At 55.8% G+C, this 17,008-nt stretch overlaps 2 protein-coding genes across 5 annotated transcripts; one reads left to right on the top strand and one right to left on the bottom strand.

Moving 5' to 3' along the window:
* Positions 1 to 151: 151 nt before the first annotated feature.
* AARSD1 (alanyl-tRNA synthetase domain containing 1) lies at positions 152 to 5,582 on the top strand. The gene is made up of 12 exons (XM_049799674.1): positions 152 to 301; positions 379 to 501; positions 574 to 733; positions 1,203 to 1,260; positions 1,601 to 1,757; positions 1,848 to 1,964; positions 2,638 to 2,768; positions 2,944 to 3,010; positions 3,205 to 3,296; positions 3,778 to 3,832; positions 4,407 to 4,501; positions 4,769 to 5,582. The coding sequence occupies exons 1-12, from the start codon at positions 263 to 265 to the stop codon at positions 4,902 to 4,904; spliced, it is 1,230 nt and encodes a 409-aa protein (XP_049655631.1). The 5' UTR covers positions 152 to 262; the 3' UTR covers positions 4,905 to 5,582.
* Positions 1,424 to 13,336, bottom strand: G6PC1 (glucose-6-phosphatase catalytic subunit 1). Of its 4 annotated transcripts, XR_007505964.1 has the most exons (7): positions 13,037 to 13,336; positions 11,782 to 11,891; positions 10,869 to 10,977; positions 10,516 to 10,631; positions 9,465 to 9,990; positions 5,589 to 7,116; positions 4,437 to 4,470 (listed from the first exon to the last, which is right to left on the bottom strand). XR_007505964.1 is itself a non-coding variant. In XM_049799676.1 (6 exons), the coding sequence occupies exons 1-5, from the start codon at positions 13,264 to 13,266 to the stop codon at positions 9,479 to 9,481; spliced, it is 1,077 nt and encodes a 358-aa protein (XP_049655633.1). In that variant the 5' UTR covers positions 13,267 to 13,336; the 3' UTR covers positions 1,424 to 1,461; positions 9,465 to 9,478. The 4 variants fall into 4 exon arrangements, 3 of the variants coding, with proteins under 3 accessions (XP_049655633.1, XP_049655634.1, XP_049655632.1); XM_049799676.1 differs by lacking the exons at positions 4,437 to 4,470; positions 5,589 to 7,116 and adding an exon at positions 1,424 to 1,461; XM_049799677.1 differs by lacking the exon at positions 5,589 to 7,116 and having other exon boundaries at positions 4,452 to 4,470.
* Positions 13,337 to 17,008: the final 3,672 nt, after the last annotated feature.

Raw genomic sequence — 17,008 nt, 5'->3', positions numbered from 1 at the left:
CGCGCGGGGCACGGGGCAATAAACGTGAGCTGCTGTCGCCGCCGTCTGCTGTCCACTCGGGCCGCCGCCGCGTCCTACCCCGCCGCCGCCGGCACCGGCAGCGCGCGCCTCGCGTCACCGTGCAGGCCCCGCCCACCTGCGGCACGGCGGCCGCCAGCCCCCGTGTCCCTCCCCGGCCGCCGTCGCCGCCAGCCCCCGTGTCCCTCCCCGGCCGCCGTCGCCGCCACCAGCCCCGTGTCCCGGCCCCCGCTCCGCCGCCGCCATGGTGTTCCAGTGCCAGCGGGACAGCTGGGCCCGGCAGGTAGCGGCGGGGCGGGCGGGGCGTGGGGCGGGCGAGGCGCGGGCCGGCCCTCACGGCGCCGCCGCCTCTTGTCGCAGTTCGCCACCAGGGTGGTGTCGTGCCGGGCGGCGGAGCTGCGGCCCGAGGGCGGCGGGGAGCCGGTGCGCGGGTTCCAGGTGGTGCTGGAGGACACCATCCTCTTCCCCGAGGGCGGCGGGCAGGTAAGGGCCGGCGCGGGGCCGGGGCCGGGGCCGGGGCCGGGTCGGCGGCGCTGACTCCCCTCGTGTCCGCAGCCGGACGACCGTGGCCTCATCGGCGATGTGCCGGTGCTGCGCGTCACCCGGCGGGGCCCCGAGGCCGTCCACTTCGTGCAGGAGGCGCTGGAACCGGGCGCCGAGGTGCTGCTGTCGCTGGACTGGGACCGCCGCTTCGACCACATGCAGCAGCATTCAGGTCCGTGCCCCGGCCCGACCGAGGAGCGTCCGGTAACACCGCGGTGTGGGGGCGGCCTCGCCTGGCTTCACCCGGGCCCCGGGGAGGGGAGCGGGGGGGGGCCCTCAGTGTCCAGCTTGTCCCCACCCTGGTCGGGGATGGGGGAAGCCCGACAGCTCCTCACACCCAGTCCATCCTGGGGCTCTCGGCTTGGAAGCAAACCCACTGCGAACAAGTTTGGAAAGAAGAGTTCAACCTGCTTCAAAGTCTTCAGCGCGCCGTGGTGCTCTCAGGGTCCCAAGGCCCATGAGGCAATGGCTGACTCTTCTGTTTGCTCCTAAGCAGTAGCATAAGCCCCACAGCACCGTGCACGTGGCTGGGCATTTGCAAATGTCAGGGGGAATGTCAGCAGAAAAAATACAGTCTGACTGAAAATCTCTTTTCCTATGTCCGGTGGCACTCAAAGCTGTTGCTTGCACCTCTCTTCCAGGACAGCATCTCATCACTGCCATCGCAGAACATATGTTTGGATTCAAGACTACTTCATGGTGAGCAGGAAAAAGGCTTCTTGTTTGGCCTGTGCCACTGTGCTGGGCCGCAAGGAGCTGAACATTGATAAATCAAAAGCAGTTTGTCCTTGGACATTTCACTCGAGCTCGGAGGGCCTGGGAGAGATGACTGAACTGAAGAGAAGCTGTGCAAAGTATTTGCTCTGCCTTGTCCTCCTCCAAGCGTATGCATCTGGTGATCTGTAAAAAACAGGGAGAGGAGTGAAGTATGTTTTGTTTCAGTCGTCACGTTCCCAGCAGTGGGCTGGCACTTAGGGCTGCACAGAGGGACCTTCCAGCTGGTCTTAGCTACAGCAGCGGATGTTCTTCATCGCTGCAGGGAGCTGGGCCGTCAGCGAAGTGTCATTGAGCTGGACACCCCCTCCATGACAGCAGAACAAATAGAGGCCCTGGAGAGGAGTGTGAATGAGAAAATCCGGGAGAGGGTACCTGTGGTGGTGAGGGAACTGGCTGCAGATGACCCTGAAATTGAAAGAGTGAGTGGTGGAGAGAACTGATGATATCTGTGGGATCAAATAACTGTGTCATGAATGTCACCTTGTTTGCCACTGTCCTTCTTTTGCTAGGTGAGAAGCCGTGGTTTGCCAGATGACCATGCGGGGCCAGTGCGAGTTGTTGACATCGAAGGCATAGACTCCAACATGTGCTGTGGGACGCATGTGTCCAACCTGAGTGACTTGCAGGTGGGGGGCTGCAGCTGAGCTGCCTTTGGGAGCCTCGCTCTGCACGTTAAGACCTAGCACAGCAGCAGTCCCTGAGATCCAGGGTCTGCTGGAAATTGTCCCGATGGTGAAGGGGACCCAACAGGGCCTCACACAGGTCGGCAGCCTTTGTCCAGTCAGGCTCCTTTCTTTCTTTGTAATAGAACTCAGCCCTTGTCTGTAGCGATGATATTTTCTGAACTGCCAGTGCCTCTGCAAAGGGCATATGGTATATTGCCAGTTTGGCAGTGCATTGCTGGGTTGCTAGCCGTTTGTTCCCTCTGCTTAAAGCTCTGATATTTTTGAGTGTTTGTCATGAATGAGAAATGCTCTGTGCAGAGAGGTGAAGATAAAATTCTAGAGCTGCCTTTAAGTGCTTCTGTCTTTTCAGTTGTTTGTTGGAGTCTGTATCTGAGCAGAGACGTCCAGATACACTGCAGAGTGCAGCCCATGACTAGCAAATTGTATTAATTCCACTGTATTGCCATCCTTTTTTTGTGTGCTTATGTTGAACTTATGGCTGATTTTAATTGGTTTATTTTCACTGGCAGAGAGCCAATATGCACAACAAGGCATAGTCTAGTAGGGACTGACCACCTGTGTGAGTATAAGCAAAGTACAGTTCTTTTCTGACCAGGGTGATTTTCTTTTTAAGGTTATTAAACTCCTTGGCACAGAAAAAGGGAAAAAGAACAAAACCAACTTGGTTTTCCTGGCAGGAAACAGAGTGCTGAAGTCAATCGAACAAAGTCATAGTACTGAGAAGGCTCTAACGTCACTGCTCAAGTAATACCCTTTCCACTTTGATCATTTCATCTTTACTATTCCGTCTGACAAATACCATATAAGACTTGGGGTACATCTACGTGGTGGTTTTTATGATGCTTCTTGCTTTTGCTCCTTTAAGAAATCCTTTCTTTGTCCTCCAGAGTGGCGATCCAAATTCTCCTTTTTCTTTCAGAAATGGACCGGGTGAGCACATAGAGGCTGTGAAGAGACTGCAGAGTTCTGTGAAACTGCTTCAGAAGGTATGAGGATGGCTGAGAAAAGCAGATGGTGGCTGTTTCCTGTAGACTGGCGCTTTAGTCATGATAACTGGGAATTGAATCGTAGACATCAGTTTTTGTCAATATTATGAAAACTGCTCCCATCTCTGGGAACACAACTCAGTGTTCACACTGACTTCTCCATCTGCAGTACAATTTATTTGCTTTTCTTTCAGAATAACTTGAACCTGCTTAGAGACATTGCTGTTTTGATAGCCCGGGACTTCAAGAGCAAACCAGTTCAAAGTCAGCTGTTCATGTTACACAGGTATGTGGGAGTTCAGGGAAAAGGGCAAAATGGTATCTTACACATTTTATGGCAGTTGCATCTCTCTGACACCTGTTCAGGCTTGTTTCTCAAGGAAGAATATAAACAAGGTGAATAGAATATTAAACTGTCTCACCTTGCTGGAACGTTGTGTAATTAAAGGGATGAGTTAGTAATTCAGTCACTGAATTCTTCTGGTTTTATAGCTAAGGAATAACTGTGTCTATCTGATTTCTCTCTACCCTTGATATTTTCAAATAAAACTAAGGAGCTCTATTTCTTAAACACTTAAGTAATTTCTAATATGTCCACAGGAATGCACAATGGCGGTTTATATATATAGAAAAACCCTAATCTGCATCCTCACAACAAGAGGCCAAAACCCCAGGCCTGATCAGGCTTTTGGTTTCTGATTGATGTTTTGGACTCTAGAGGGGATTTTTGCTTCTTTATGAAGTGTTGTTTTTACCCATTCATACAGGAAAGAGGGTGACTCTGAATTTATGAATATCATCGCTAATGAGATTGGATCAGAGGTGAGTCACTGATGAAGACTAACCTGACGCCACTGGCTTCTTCATTCAGGCTGTAGCACAGGCAGGGCTCAGCTTCTGTTTGTACCATAGTCACAAGGTACAGGTCTGTTTCCTTTTAAAAGTTACATGAGGTTATTGTCCCCAGCAGCCTCAGTCTGCAGGAGAAACCTCAACAGTCAAGAAATACAACAGTGAAAATTCAGAGCACTGTAGAAGAGCCTGTCCCTCAAAGAGCTGTACAGAACCTCATCAGCTGTTTTAGAACAGAATAGAATAGACTATTTCAGTTGGAAGAGACCTACAACAATCATCTAGTGCAACTGCCAACCATATCCTTTTAACTTAGGATACCCCAGTACCCATTCTGTCCCCCCCAATATATGGTTGAGCGTAAAAGGTTCAAAAGCCCCTCTCCCTTTTACTTTCTTGAAATTGAGTCTCTGTCTCGGTAACGCACAAAAACTTCTGAATTGTTTGCATGCTTGGATGGGTCCTGTGGCCAGCGTCTCTGTCCTCTTCCCAGACAAAGAAGGCACTGGTTATTCTGGAACAAGGTCCATCTCTCTGTCCACAGGATACCCTGCTGTTCCTGACTGTGGGAGATGAAAAAGAAGCAGGACTCTTTCTTCTAGCTGGACCTGTTGAAGCAGTTGAGAATTTAGGTCCCAGGTAACACGTTATATGGTTTCTTTAAAATTAGTAAGAATTCTAATGTTGCAGACTAAGCAGCTGAGCAGTACAATTAGGGCATGGATCCTTGTTTGCTCTCTGGAGCACATTCATAGAATCATAAAATGGTTTGGGTTGGAAGTGAGCTTAAAGATCACCTACTTCCAACCCTCCTGCCAAGGGGCACCTTCCACTAGACCAGGTTATGCCAGGTCACTCTCTTCTCTGCAAGTAAGTGGCCTTCAGCCTGTACTGTTGTTACTGCAGGGTGGCAGAGCTGCTGGGAGGCAAAGGAGCTGGGAAGCGAGGCCGCTTTCAGGGCAAGGCAACCAAGATGAGTCAGCGAGGAGAAGTTCAAGCTCTGCTTCAGGAATTCATCAGCCGTCAAAGCCCTGAAGCATAAGAAACAATGCTCAAAGTAGGGTTGTCTTCCCTGCTTTGCATAAGCTCCACTAACTTCTCTTCCAGAGAATAAAGACATAAAAACAACAGCTGGTGTGCATATGCTCTGTGTGAGCTGATTTGGTGCTCTTGCAAAGTTGGGGGAGGGGATCTGCTGTCCACACTTTGCTGCAAGGGTTCTTTCATTTCCCCAGGCGAATGGTACACATTCTAAAAGTAGTCATTATTTAACCATTTTGTAGGCTTCCTAAAACCAAGAGAGGGCCCCTCCTATTTGCAGTACACTGTGGCTTTTTACTTTGTACCAGTTGCTGAGAAGTAATTGATTTGTGAGCATATTTATTTATAATAAGCTGGATGCATTTTAAAAAATCGGAATACTGGTAAGAAGCAGAGGGTTTGAGTATGATGTTTGCCAACAAGTGCAGAGAAAATGAATCAAGCTTTTGCTGCTGAAATTTTGTAGGGAGGAGAAGGAATGAAATGTGGCAGGAATTGGAAGGATGCTCAGATCAGTAAATCCCCCTTAAAAGACCAAACTAAGCTGGTCACCAGTTATGGCTGCCTGAGGTAGAATGGGGAGGCAAGAAGACAAGATGCTGTTCTCAAGCCTGTGAGCAAGGAAAGGAGGGGGCACCAAAGGACAAGTCTCTATGAGCCCTTTTTAAAAAAAAAAAGACCTGACCTTTTTTCCTGGCTACTCAGAAATCTGTAGATGCTGGAGGTCTGAAGGTGTGCTAATGCCATCGCCAGGGGCCCTCACTGCTGGCCAACATGCAGGGCTGCTGCTGACCTCTGGACTTGGTGGTTCCCTTGGGTAGCAATTGCTATTGACCCAGCTGTGACATTGATGGGACCAGCTGTCAGGGAACACTGGCTTCATTGCTGCAGTCCCAAAGCTCCGCTGCGGTAGCATCAACTACGTTACTGCAAAAGGGAATTTCATCCATTTGTAGTTGGCCTGGCAGAACAATGTTAACACACACATGCTGACTCTTTGTATATGAGAATTAAAGGCAGATAGAAGCAGCCACCTAGTGCTTTGTTTTGCAGGCAGATGGAAAACCATATTAAAGTCATTTGTCTGAGCTGTACATTGGGCATTTCTTGTAGGTGTGTGCCTGAACACTTCCTTCGCTTCTGTTGCCACAATCTTGAGCTTTCATTACCATTCTCTTCTGCCCATCAGTGGCCTTTCCCCTGCCTCTGCAATAGTATCTTGTTTGGCTCTTTTACATGATAAGAAAGAACTCTACAGAAAAGCAGTCGTCTGGCCCGAGCATTATTCTGAACAAGGCCGGCTAGGTTGTACGGTTACGACTGTCAATGATAGATTGGGTCTTGGCATACAGCTGACTCATGCTGCTTTCTGTGCTAGTCTGCAAAATGTGACATTGTCCAAGCTCATGCCTAGAGCTCCTGAGCATTCGCCTTTGGAACAGCAGCTGTTTCTGGAGTCCCCTAAGTAAAGACAGCAGCTTTCTGTGCATGGGTACATTAGCACCAGGCTGTGCTGGTAGTGCCTTGTCTTCGCTACTACCAGGATGGCGTCTTCAGGGTCCACTACAGCACTCCTACACCTGGACTTTGCTGTGGGGTAATGGCAGAGGAACTGAGCCCTGAGCTGTCCTCCAGCAGGGCAGCTCTCAAAGAGAAGAGCAAGGTCACAGTCATCCCCACTCTTATGTCCCATCCCTCTGTAGCTCTGTCGGTTCCTGTCCTCCTCTCGCTGTCCCATCACAAGAACAGTACCCAAGTTTGGGAGTCTCCAGCATCCAAACTCATTTACGAGTGAGTATCATCATGAATGCTTAGCAAAAGGAAGCTGTTCCCCACCTGACATCTCGGCCTGGATAGTGGCAAGCTTTCCTCAGGCTTGATCAAGCACACCAAAGGATACAGTCTGGAATCAGCTGGAGCAGAGAGCAGCTGGAAGGGGGAATGGGTGCCCCACAGATGTATCAGTCCTTTCGCTTGTTGGGGCGCAGTTGTTACTGGTCCATTTTTGAACATCAGCAGTTTCTCCTGCTAATGCAGATGTAAACTCCCTTGGGATCAGGCAGAGTTACTCCCCACTGTTCTTCAGCTTGCCTTTTCTGCCAGGGTGGGTCCGGGAGCTGTTGCAATCTCAGCTGCAGAAACTAAAGGGCGCTGTGGAGTCACGGTGTGAAAAAGCACAGCAGGTAATTTGGGAATTTTTTTTCCCCTTCTTGCTGGAAATGGCATGACAGGTTTGGTCCAGATGTTGGTAATAAACCGAGAAATAGAAGAAAAGAAACCTCTATCCTAAGGAGGTTTATCTATCATGAACACAGAGGATAGCAGCAGCCCCAGCACACAGGGTTTCCGTACACAGGTGATGCAGGTACCATTCAGCCGAGAGACCTTTGCCAGCTGTTGAGCTGTTGGTGAGCAGCAGCAGCAGGCGCAGGGTCACGACTGCGGCACCCATCACCGCCTGTCGGGACTCTGCTGCAGGGGGGACCAGCAGCCCTTGTTCCCACTGCACACAACAGGCTCCCAGAGAGGAGCCTCCTGTGCTCGCCTCCGTGGGGTCTGGCTGCCCCATCCTGATCCTTCCTGGTTGGAATAACCACTAGGCCAAGCCTGCCCACTCCCCAGCTGGAGGAAACTTGGGGGGGGGGGGGGGGGGGAGGTGTCTGTGTGTGTGTGCACACCTGTGTGTGCATCTAGGTAAACTTTCTACAAATAATTAGGTCCACGGCTGAGCTCTGTACTGAGCAAGCTTTACAGCAAACTTTGCCGTGGAAGGCATTCTAGTGTGGATGGGTTTTAGCATGGAGTTCTGCTGATGTGCAGTTTGGTCAGAAGGGAGGTGCTCTCTCACCTGATGGCTCTCAGTGTTTTGGCAGCAGGATGGCTCCCTTCAGATGGCTGGGAAAGGCTGCAAAGCCTCACACTCTGCTGCCACATGTGGTAAAGGCCATCCAAACCACAGCAAGACAAGGGACATTACCATGGCTCTGCTGGACACCGTCTCCCGAAGGCATTGCAAGATCTGGGCAGGGGAGATGGCATTTCTCAGATGCACCACAGCAGAGAACACTGCTGATGCTTATAGCTGGGTATGGGGTAAATGCTGCAGGAACTGATGTTTTGGGGGAGATACTGCACATGCACATGTAGAATCTGGCAGGAAGAAAGTATCTGTACCTTCGTATCTATTTTAAACTATATCTTAGACTGAGAGAGGATGTTTACTAACTGAGTTAATTGGCAGGCTGTACAGCCTGTACGGCTTTGAAGTCAGCAGGGCGAGCCCACAGCCGGCTTCCTGCTAACGAGCATGGCGCCAAGGCAGGGACGTGCCCGCCGAGCCGGCAGCAGCGAAGCAGCTTGACCCCATGTTGACGCAGCCGCTTCCTGCACCCCGGGCAGACCCAGCGTTCAGGCGAGCAGTGCTGGGAGACCAAGCCAGCACTGACCGCTGGGCCCTGACCCCGCAATGCAGCCAGCAGCCAAATGGCAGCTCTGTCCCCGCAGCCTGGGGGCTCAGCACAGCCCCAGCCGAGCTGGTTGGTCTCAAAGCCGTGCTTGTTTCTGTAACCAGTGAGGTGACGCGAGTGTGTCCCCGTTCCTGGCACAAGGTGCACCCAGAAACCCTGGATAAACAGTGCAAAAAGCAGCTCGTCCCCCTGCACTGTGCTGGCCATGTCCAACTGCACCTAAGGGTGAAAGGTGAAGAGGACTGGGGGAGCCTGGCACTGCCTTTCCCAGTGGTATGCCCGTGCCTTGCAGGTGATGGCAGGAGCAGGACCCCGTGGGAGATGTCCTTCCTTCAACACCACCAGCAGCCTCCGCTGCAGTCCCTGCACGTGGGAGCCAATCCCCCATCCCGCCTCACTGGCCAGCGAGATGTCCAAACTCACCAGCTAAACACACCTTCAGGTTTAATAAAATACCTCGTTTACAGATACACCCGCATATATATGTGTATATAGCTATGCATTATGTATGTGTACACACATATGCAGATGTGTACACCGTACCACTTCACCCAGCAGTGAATACTGAACACCTCAGGACTGGGGTGGGGCTTCCGCAAGCCGGTGCTTTACCTCCAAATCACAGTGTCTGCCCATTGCTGTAACAGAGCTGCCTCGCCAGCAGACCCCGAGCACCCACAGGTGAGCACCCTGCTTCCAGTGCTGCCGTCCCCAGCCCTGCAGCATGGAGGTGGTGCATCCCCATGAGCTGCAGGGGACCGCAGGGTCTTCCCTCTGCTGCCACTGGGTCCCCGGCTGATGAACCCCACCCGTGGATGTGGGAAGTGCGGCAGGAGAGCCCTGGGAGCACAGGGCTCTCTGTGCCATCGGCTGGCCACAGACCACCCGACCTTACAGCATGACCAGCATTGTGGGTCCACGTCACGGGAGCCATCTGGCAGCACGGCCAGCCCGGCCTTCACAGTCTGCTCCCAGTGTGGAGTCAGTCTGTGCAGATTTAGCGGGGAGCAAACTGTGGCTGGGGTGCACCCGTGGTCCAGTGACTGCCCCCAAGCCCAGAGCTGGGGGGGCCGCCTGCCCAGACACACCATTACCTGCAGGGACGCCCCTAGACAGCCTTCTTGTCCTGAGTGGCCCGGAGCTGGGAGATGCAGTAGGGGATGAGGCTGACAGTGGCCAGCGGCACAGCTGCGCTCTTGCAGAAGGAGAGGACGTAGAAGAGCAGCTGCATGTGGGAGGGAGGCTTGAAGGCGTCGAAGAGGTGTAGGACGAGGAGGGAGGTGATGATGCAGCCCAGACGGAAGGGCAGCTGCTGGCCCTGCTTCCCCCGGCAGCTCTCCAGGTACATGTGGGAGTTGAGGGCCAGCCCCAGCCCGAAGAGGATGCCCAGGTTACGGAGGAGGCTGGCGAAGGGGGTGGTGTCGATGTGGACCCACTCGGGGTGGGCGCACCACCTCCGCGCCCTCTCCAGCGTCCAGAGCAGGTCCACGCCAAGCACCCGCAGCAGGAGGTAGAAGCCCAGGGCAAAGCTGAAGAGGAAGAAGGTGATGCCCAGGTACCGGCGGAGGCTGGCATGGTAGATGCAGTGGACGTGCTGGAAAGTCTTGGCCACAGCCATCCCTGCCAGTAATGAAGCAGGAGAGGAGGCGGTGCTGATCAGTGAGTGATTGCCTGCCTCAGGGCAGTGGAGCTGAGCAGATCCCGCAGCCCTGGGTGCTCTGGCGGGGGACATGTGCTGGGGGCTACCCATTTGCTCCCATGTAGTGCTGACTGCCCCGACGGCCACCACTGTGTCCTGTTGCTCACAGACAACTGATTCCGCTCTGTTGCCCAGTGACAACCCTTCCACACCCCAGGCCTGCCCTGCCTGTGCCTTTGGGCCACGTTTGCTGTCCCCCAGAAGCCAGCAGTGGCTGGCAGCGCCCTGCCTGCCCGGGACTCATGCCTCAAATGGGATAGGGACAAAGGCATGCCCTGGTGGGCATCCTGCCCGTGACGATGAGGGCAGTAACTGCAGAGCCACTGATACAGCTTTCTGTCACAACCCCCCCCCCCATCTGTCAGGCTGTGCACTCTTCCTGGCCGGTGCTGCGGACCAGCACGGCAGTGCTGTGGGGAAGGGGACTGGGGGTATGATGCACTCACCTGAAATGACCCCCGCAATAACCTGATGGGGGAAGTGGGCAGCAATGAAGACTCGGGACAGGCAGACGCAGACCTGAACTGCCCAGAACCCTGTCCAAAGCACCATCCACAGCACCCTGCAAGGGGCAGGTGGCCACATCAGTGCCAGGGCCAGCTCTCGCTGCCCGGAGTGCTGCGGTCGCACCCTGAGCAGTGCCTGGCTGCCCACGGAGCACGTCGTGGTGCACACCCTGCCTGGGGTGCCATGGCCCGGCTGTCTGCCCACAGCCTTATGCCTCAATGGGCTCAGCTGCAAGCCTGTCTGCTCTGGAGCACCCTCTGTCCAGCACAGGTGATTTTGGCAAACAGCTTACCAGTATTTGAGCGTCCTCAGCTGCTTCTTCCCCATGGCAGTGGAGAGGAGGGCTGTCACCATGACATAGTACACACCTGCTGCGCCCATGGCATGGCCGGAGGGGCTCCCTGGGCAAGAAGAGAGACCCAGGTCAGACTCCCCTTCAGAGCAGGCTGTGCCCTCGTGCCTGGGGGGCTCCCAGGCAGCAGCCCAGGCTCCAGGGGCTGCGGCACTGGGTGGCACTGCACCCAGCACCTGTCCCCAGCAGCTGTGGTGCCACCTCTATGGCAGGCGCCCAGTTCCGTCCCTAGGTGCAGGCAAGGCTGGAGCAGGAGACAGCACAGAAGGGGCAGTGTGGGAGCATGGCTCTGGCTCCGCAGCCCATCTGCCAGGCAAGACTGGGCAGAGGGCACTGACCATTCCCGATGGCTTGTGCTGAGTGCGCCAGGAACACCTGAAGCCCTTCCCTGGCTTTGGTAGAAACCCCCAGACAAAGTACAGACAGACCTGCTCTGGAATCAGGCAAACCCCCTTCCCCATGGAGCGGCTGCCCACATTTGGGGCTGAAGGGCAGAGCATAGCCCCGGCAAGGGCCAAGGCTGTGGCCGAGCACAGGCAGGGGTTTGTGCTGAACCGCCACGTCTGTGCCGAGGGTCAAGGTCTGCTCCGTGCAGGGGCTGCCCTGCCTCCACCTGCTGCAGGCACAGCCGGCGTCCCCAGGGACTGAGGTGGGGGCCAATGCTGTGGCTCAGCGATAACAGCCCTCTCTCAAGAGCTAGCTAGGGGTACATGCCGCTGGTGGGCTGCCAGCTGTGGCCCCAGCCATGGCAGCACCCTCCTCCCTGCGGGGACCGAGACCCAGAGTGGGGAGCTGTGTGTGCAGGTCCCCCGGGCAAGCGCCTGCTGCCTCTGCCAGGGCTGGGGGTCCCTACCAGGGCCGGTCTCGCAGGTGAGTGGAAACTGCTGGATCTCTGGGGCGGAGGTGTTGCTGTAATAGTCCGTCTCGTGGACCCACCAGTATGGTCTCTCCCCAAAGAGGATCCTGAAAAGAAAGGAGAACAGGGGCTCTAGGAGTCCTGGGCACTAGAGCAGGTGGGCACCACTGCGGTTTCTGCTCTGGCCCAGGAGCTGGAAGAGGCAAAGGACCCATGAGCCATCCAGGGCATCCTGACAGACACAGCATCCAGTTGGTCGCTTGATCCCAACAGCCGACACTGCCTGTCCGTATCCCCATCCCTGGCCCCTGAAGGGAAAGACCAAGAACTTCCTGGGAGCAAGTCAACATGCTGAGAAAGAGGAGCGGTGTCTGCTCCCTCTAAGTCTTTTTCAGGCCAAGAGCAACTGTCTCATGGTGGCATCAGAGGCAGAGGCCACCCGCCCCTGTCACACGTGCAGGCAGCGTGAGCATCCCAGGTTATTCGAGTTGCGGGGCAGACAGCACAAACCCCCTACCATGCTGCTGGGTCCTGCTGCAGGGATGTGGGGCACAGGCCACGCACGTGGGTGCATGCAGCCCCAAAACCTTGGGACGCTGAAATGCAGTGGCAGGGATGGCACTGCGCTGGTTCACTGCCCCTGCAGCCACTGGTACCACAGCCCACCACCCACAGGGACGGCACCCATGGCTACCAGCTGACACTAAACGCTGCAGGGCCGTGATGCCAGTGTGGATCGGCCTCATGGTACAATTGACACTGCTGACAAGGCCATCTCATGCCTGGAGCAGTGGCTGGGTTCCTCACATGCTCCCTACCATGACTTTGCATCAGTGTTATCAGCCATGGAAAGGAAGGGGATATCAGTGTCCTGGCTTATCCATGGGAAATGCTTGCCTAAAAGATCAGGGGAGCACCAAGCCCTGATCCCACATATCAGGGCCGTGCCAAGGCCATCCCAGCGGCCTCCCGTGGTGAGGGGCTCCATGCAGCCCCCACGGAGAACTGCAGCCCCAGCTGACAGCAAAGGGGTCTGTTTGCAGGAGGGTCCATCTCTCTGCCTGGCTTCTGGGAAGTGGGGAGACCCGCTGCTGCACGGTTCAGGAAGGAGTGACTGTTACCACTGGCAACCTAGGGGCCAAACTCTGGTCTTTGTTTTACACCAGTGCCAAGGTTGAGAGTGCACATCTGGCCTGCATCAGTCCAGCTGTGCCAACATGCCCAGAGGGAGCCGTGGCGCAGGGCCACTCACCACTTGAAGACGAGGTTGAGCCAGTCACCGATCACGGCCACCCAGATGAGCCTGATGCCTACTGACTTGCTGAAGTGGAACCAGATAGGGAAGAGGACGAAGAAAGTGTTCCTGAGGTCGGCAGCAAAGGAGATGAAGAGGAACCAGTCCTGGGAGCCCTGGAAATGTTCCTGCAGCCAGTGCGTTGCCTGGATGCCCATGTCGTGCAGGAGGTTCATGCCAGCCTCCATCTTCCTCTGCAGCCACTGCCCTTCAGCGCAGCTCAGGCTGTCCCACGCTCCACTGTGCCGCTGGGGTTTTATACTCTGTGGGCTCTTGTTTGCTGCGGGCAGGTCGCTTGTCCCAGCACTGATCTTTGGACCCCAAACCACTTTTGCCAAAGGTGCATCACCGGGGGGTTGTTACAAACATGTTTGGAACAACTTACGTAAAAGGGAAAAACAGACTTCGAGGGCGAGGGTGTGTGGACTGTGGGGTGCTCTGGCACCAGCACCTTAACCCTTCCCCGCACGGTCCACTCGGGGGGGGGATCCTGCAGCCCCTGCTCTTCCTGCTGCCCAACACAACAGTTCAGCTGCTCCTACCGAACCTGTGTTTGCTCTGTTATGAGAGAGGAGATTCAAGCACCAACACTCTGCACGAACAGCACTGCAGAGCTGCCATAGCCCCAAACTGTGATGTTTCTTCTATCCCTCTGCCCAAGCACCACTGGAGCATCGCAGAGATGCCCAGGAGCATGGACTGGGTCATGCATGGCGTGGGAGGCAGGCTGTCCACCACCCCCTCATCAGCTGAAACCTCCAGCTGATGAAAAAACACCTCTCTGCCATGGTGTTTGCCAGGCTGATTTAATGAGGACTCTGCATAATGGAAAACTTTCCAAGTAATTTCTGGAGCTCCCTGCAGCCTCAGACAGCGAGGCTTGGGGAGCTCCTGGCTGCCATCGATGTTTTTCTGATCTCTGGTGTGGGGTTAAAGGACCTTTGCAAATGACATTCCCAGTAAGAGAAGGCATTCCTCCCAGCACAGCTCCCCTGGTTTAACCCCCTCCTGCACAACACTGCCCTGTCAGACCCCAGCTGCGGGACAGAGCCGAACACACCACTCATCCAGCCGGTGCCAGGTCCCTGCCTGTGGCCTTTCCCCACCCCAGCCACACCACGCTGTTGCTGGCAGCAGTGCCGGCACCGCAGCTTTATCCTCCTGTTCGTCCCCAGGAGGTAACGGTGAATGAGTAACATGGAGAGCTATTTCCAGGAGCCTGAGGACACAGGGTCAGCCTGGCAGGAGAAACCTCTTTCCCCAGCTCTGGCCGGCCATCATGGCTCCTGACACACAGACATACAGCCCCATGGCAGTGGAGCGACTTGCCCAGCCAGAGCCTGCTGCAGCAAAACAGGCAGCTGCCCTTTCATGGGGGAACAGGCAACGAGGTGTTAATGATTAGCAGCCAGTGAAAATGCATCACTTATCTCCTCGAGAAAGTTCAGGTCAAGATCCTTGAACTGCCCATGTGCCGTTTGCTGGTGCAGAGCCGGCAGAGGTTGTGTCCAGTGCGGAGTCCTGCCTGCAAAGAGGGGGCTCTGTGCAGCATCCTGTGCTCTTGCCTGCACAACGTTTGGGGAGCCACAGGATCTAACAGGCGAACACAGCAAACCTTCCTCCCTGGGATACAGGCACAGACCACTCTTGGAGCTGCCAGGCCGAGGAAAAGGGACCATATTCGCAAATGCCTGTGCTCTGAAGGCAGTTGGATGATTAGAGCTCTGCCTCAGTCTGCCTCGCAAGGCTGGGACTGCCAGAGCAGATCTGCAGTTGCAGACCAGTGATGCCTGTGCTCTGCAGGCAGCTTGTCCTTGGCCTCAAGGACCTGCCTGTTGGGTGGCAGCAGCTGGGATCCCTCCCGGCATCCTCGCTTCACACCAGGGCTGACGCTCCTGGGCAAAGGGAAACGCGGGCACAGCCAAAGCCTGACCCTGCTCTCAGCATCCTTGGCCCAGGCTGGCCTGATCCAACCCTGTTCCCAGGGACAGAGCGCAGCCAGAGCAGCCTCACTGTGCTGGGGAGCGGGGCCAGGGGAGTTCCAGGGTGGCCAGGGCTATGCACGGAGCGGGGAGGCAGCACTAGGGGCTCACGCCGGTCCTGCTGGGCAAAAATTTCCCACCTGCCGTCAGTGAACTGGAAATTCACGTGAAAGAGAGGAAAGTTGAGTGCCCGAGAGAGAAACTGTGCAAATGCTGCAGGATCAGCCCCGGCCGCAGGCGCATCCCTGCCTGAGGCTGCTCCTCCCTGTCCTTCCCGGGCTCGCTGAGGCCAGGGGAGACGGACGCAGCTGCTCCAGGCTCCAGACTGAGCTCCCAACCTACAAAAAAACCCCAACAAAGCAGAAGTTTGCACAGAAATGGAATTAATCTTGCAAAACAAATTCCCCAACAGCTCATTCTAGGGTCCTTAACAGAGAGTGGCTTTGGCCAGCGTGAAGGAATGCAACAGACTTGGCTTCTGCATTGAAAATGTTTTGAAACAGTCAGCAATAAATTCTCCCTGAGAGATTTCATAGCAGAAAATGGGGGCAAAAGGTGTTGGGGGATGGGGACTAGCATGCTCCAGTCCCCTTGGAAAGGGTCACTGCAGGAAAACTGGGGCCGCAGCAGGGAGAGGCTGGGAAACGGGACGGGAGCAGCCACCTCTTCCTTCCCAGTACAGTGAGGGCTGGAGCAGCGCAGGAGCGCACATGAAGCGCTGCCAATGGCACCTGGATTTTTGCACCCTGGCTGGTTTGGCCGTTGGTTCTGGGAGCGCCATGCCAGTCTCTTGCTCATCCCTTGCACTGGGCAGGCACGCTGGCAGCCCTGCTAGCCAGCAATGTGCATTGCAAACTGACCAGGGTGGCTTTTCCAGGGGAGGAATGGGGCCAGGCTGGGGGTGCTTTATTTCTGCACTGGGGTCTGTGTGCAATGAGCCCAGGATCAGCTGGCAGCCCAGGAGCTGTGTGCCTGCAGCGGCTGGCTCCGGGACATGGTGTCCCTGCAATTCCGAGGCACCAGATGCAGCTGCAAGAGGCGCAGCGCACACGGGTGCTGTAACGTAACGTGCTGCACATGGTGCCAATGTTTCATCCAGAAAGTTCCCAGCCTGCTGCAACGTCTGGGGACAGGCAGCGGGCAGCGAGCTGGGTCACTGCCAGCATGGAAGCACATCTGGTCTCACCTGCGTCAGCACACGGCCAGAGTCCAGGCAGCACTCGCAAACACGTGGGCAAACAGCGGCAGGCAGGGAGCTGGCTTGCTGTGACCTTCGCCTTGCAGGAAGCATCCCACCTGCTCCCCCCGAGCCCTGGGAGGTGCCTTTGGGGCAGGGCCCCTCCTGGCACCCCAGGGCACTCTGGGACCACTGCAGCCTCACACTGAGCCATGCCTCCAAGCTGCCTACTCCAGCCCAACATCCCTTCCCTGCACTGGCAGACCCAGCACCCAGGCGAGGGGTCAGAAGGGATGGATGCCCACCATGCCCCCGGGGATATTTTGGCCAGCACTTGGCATCTGCAGCCACGTGCCAAGGCCGGGCTGTGAGGCTGGAGCCGAACTGTCCTCACCAAGCTCCTCAGTGTCCCCAAGCCCAGCCTGGCACAGTGGGAATGAGCTCCAGAGACTGCGGGATCCTGCAGTCCATGGCTGTACATGCAGCTGGGGGCGTGGGAGCAAGGGTCCCCGTGGTGGTGGGGGCTGAGCGTGCCGGGCAGCAGCCAAGGCCAGAACTGATTAATGCGGCTCAGTACAGCCGTTACACATTAACTCCCTTGTTTGTCCCATATCCCCCGGCAGAAGCCTCCTGCCAGCCCCAGGGGTCCAAAAGCACAGCCACTGAACGCTTGCGCAGCTGTGCTGGGCGCTTTACCAGTCCCTTGGACCCCCGTGAGCACCACAGAGCTGAGCCAGGACTGTCCGTTACAGGGCACCAGCGCCCGCAGCA

This window comes from Accipiter gentilis, chromosome 5 (genome assembly GCF_929443795.1).
Source record: "Accipiter gentilis chromosome 5, bAccGen1.1, whole genome shotgun sequence".
Classification (NCBI taxonomy): domain Eukaryota; kingdom Metazoa; phylum Chordata; class Aves; order Accipitriformes; family Accipitridae; genus Astur; species Astur gentilis.
Note: the sequence above shows the minus strand (reverse complement) of the source record. Positions and strands in the feature narration are given on the sequence as shown.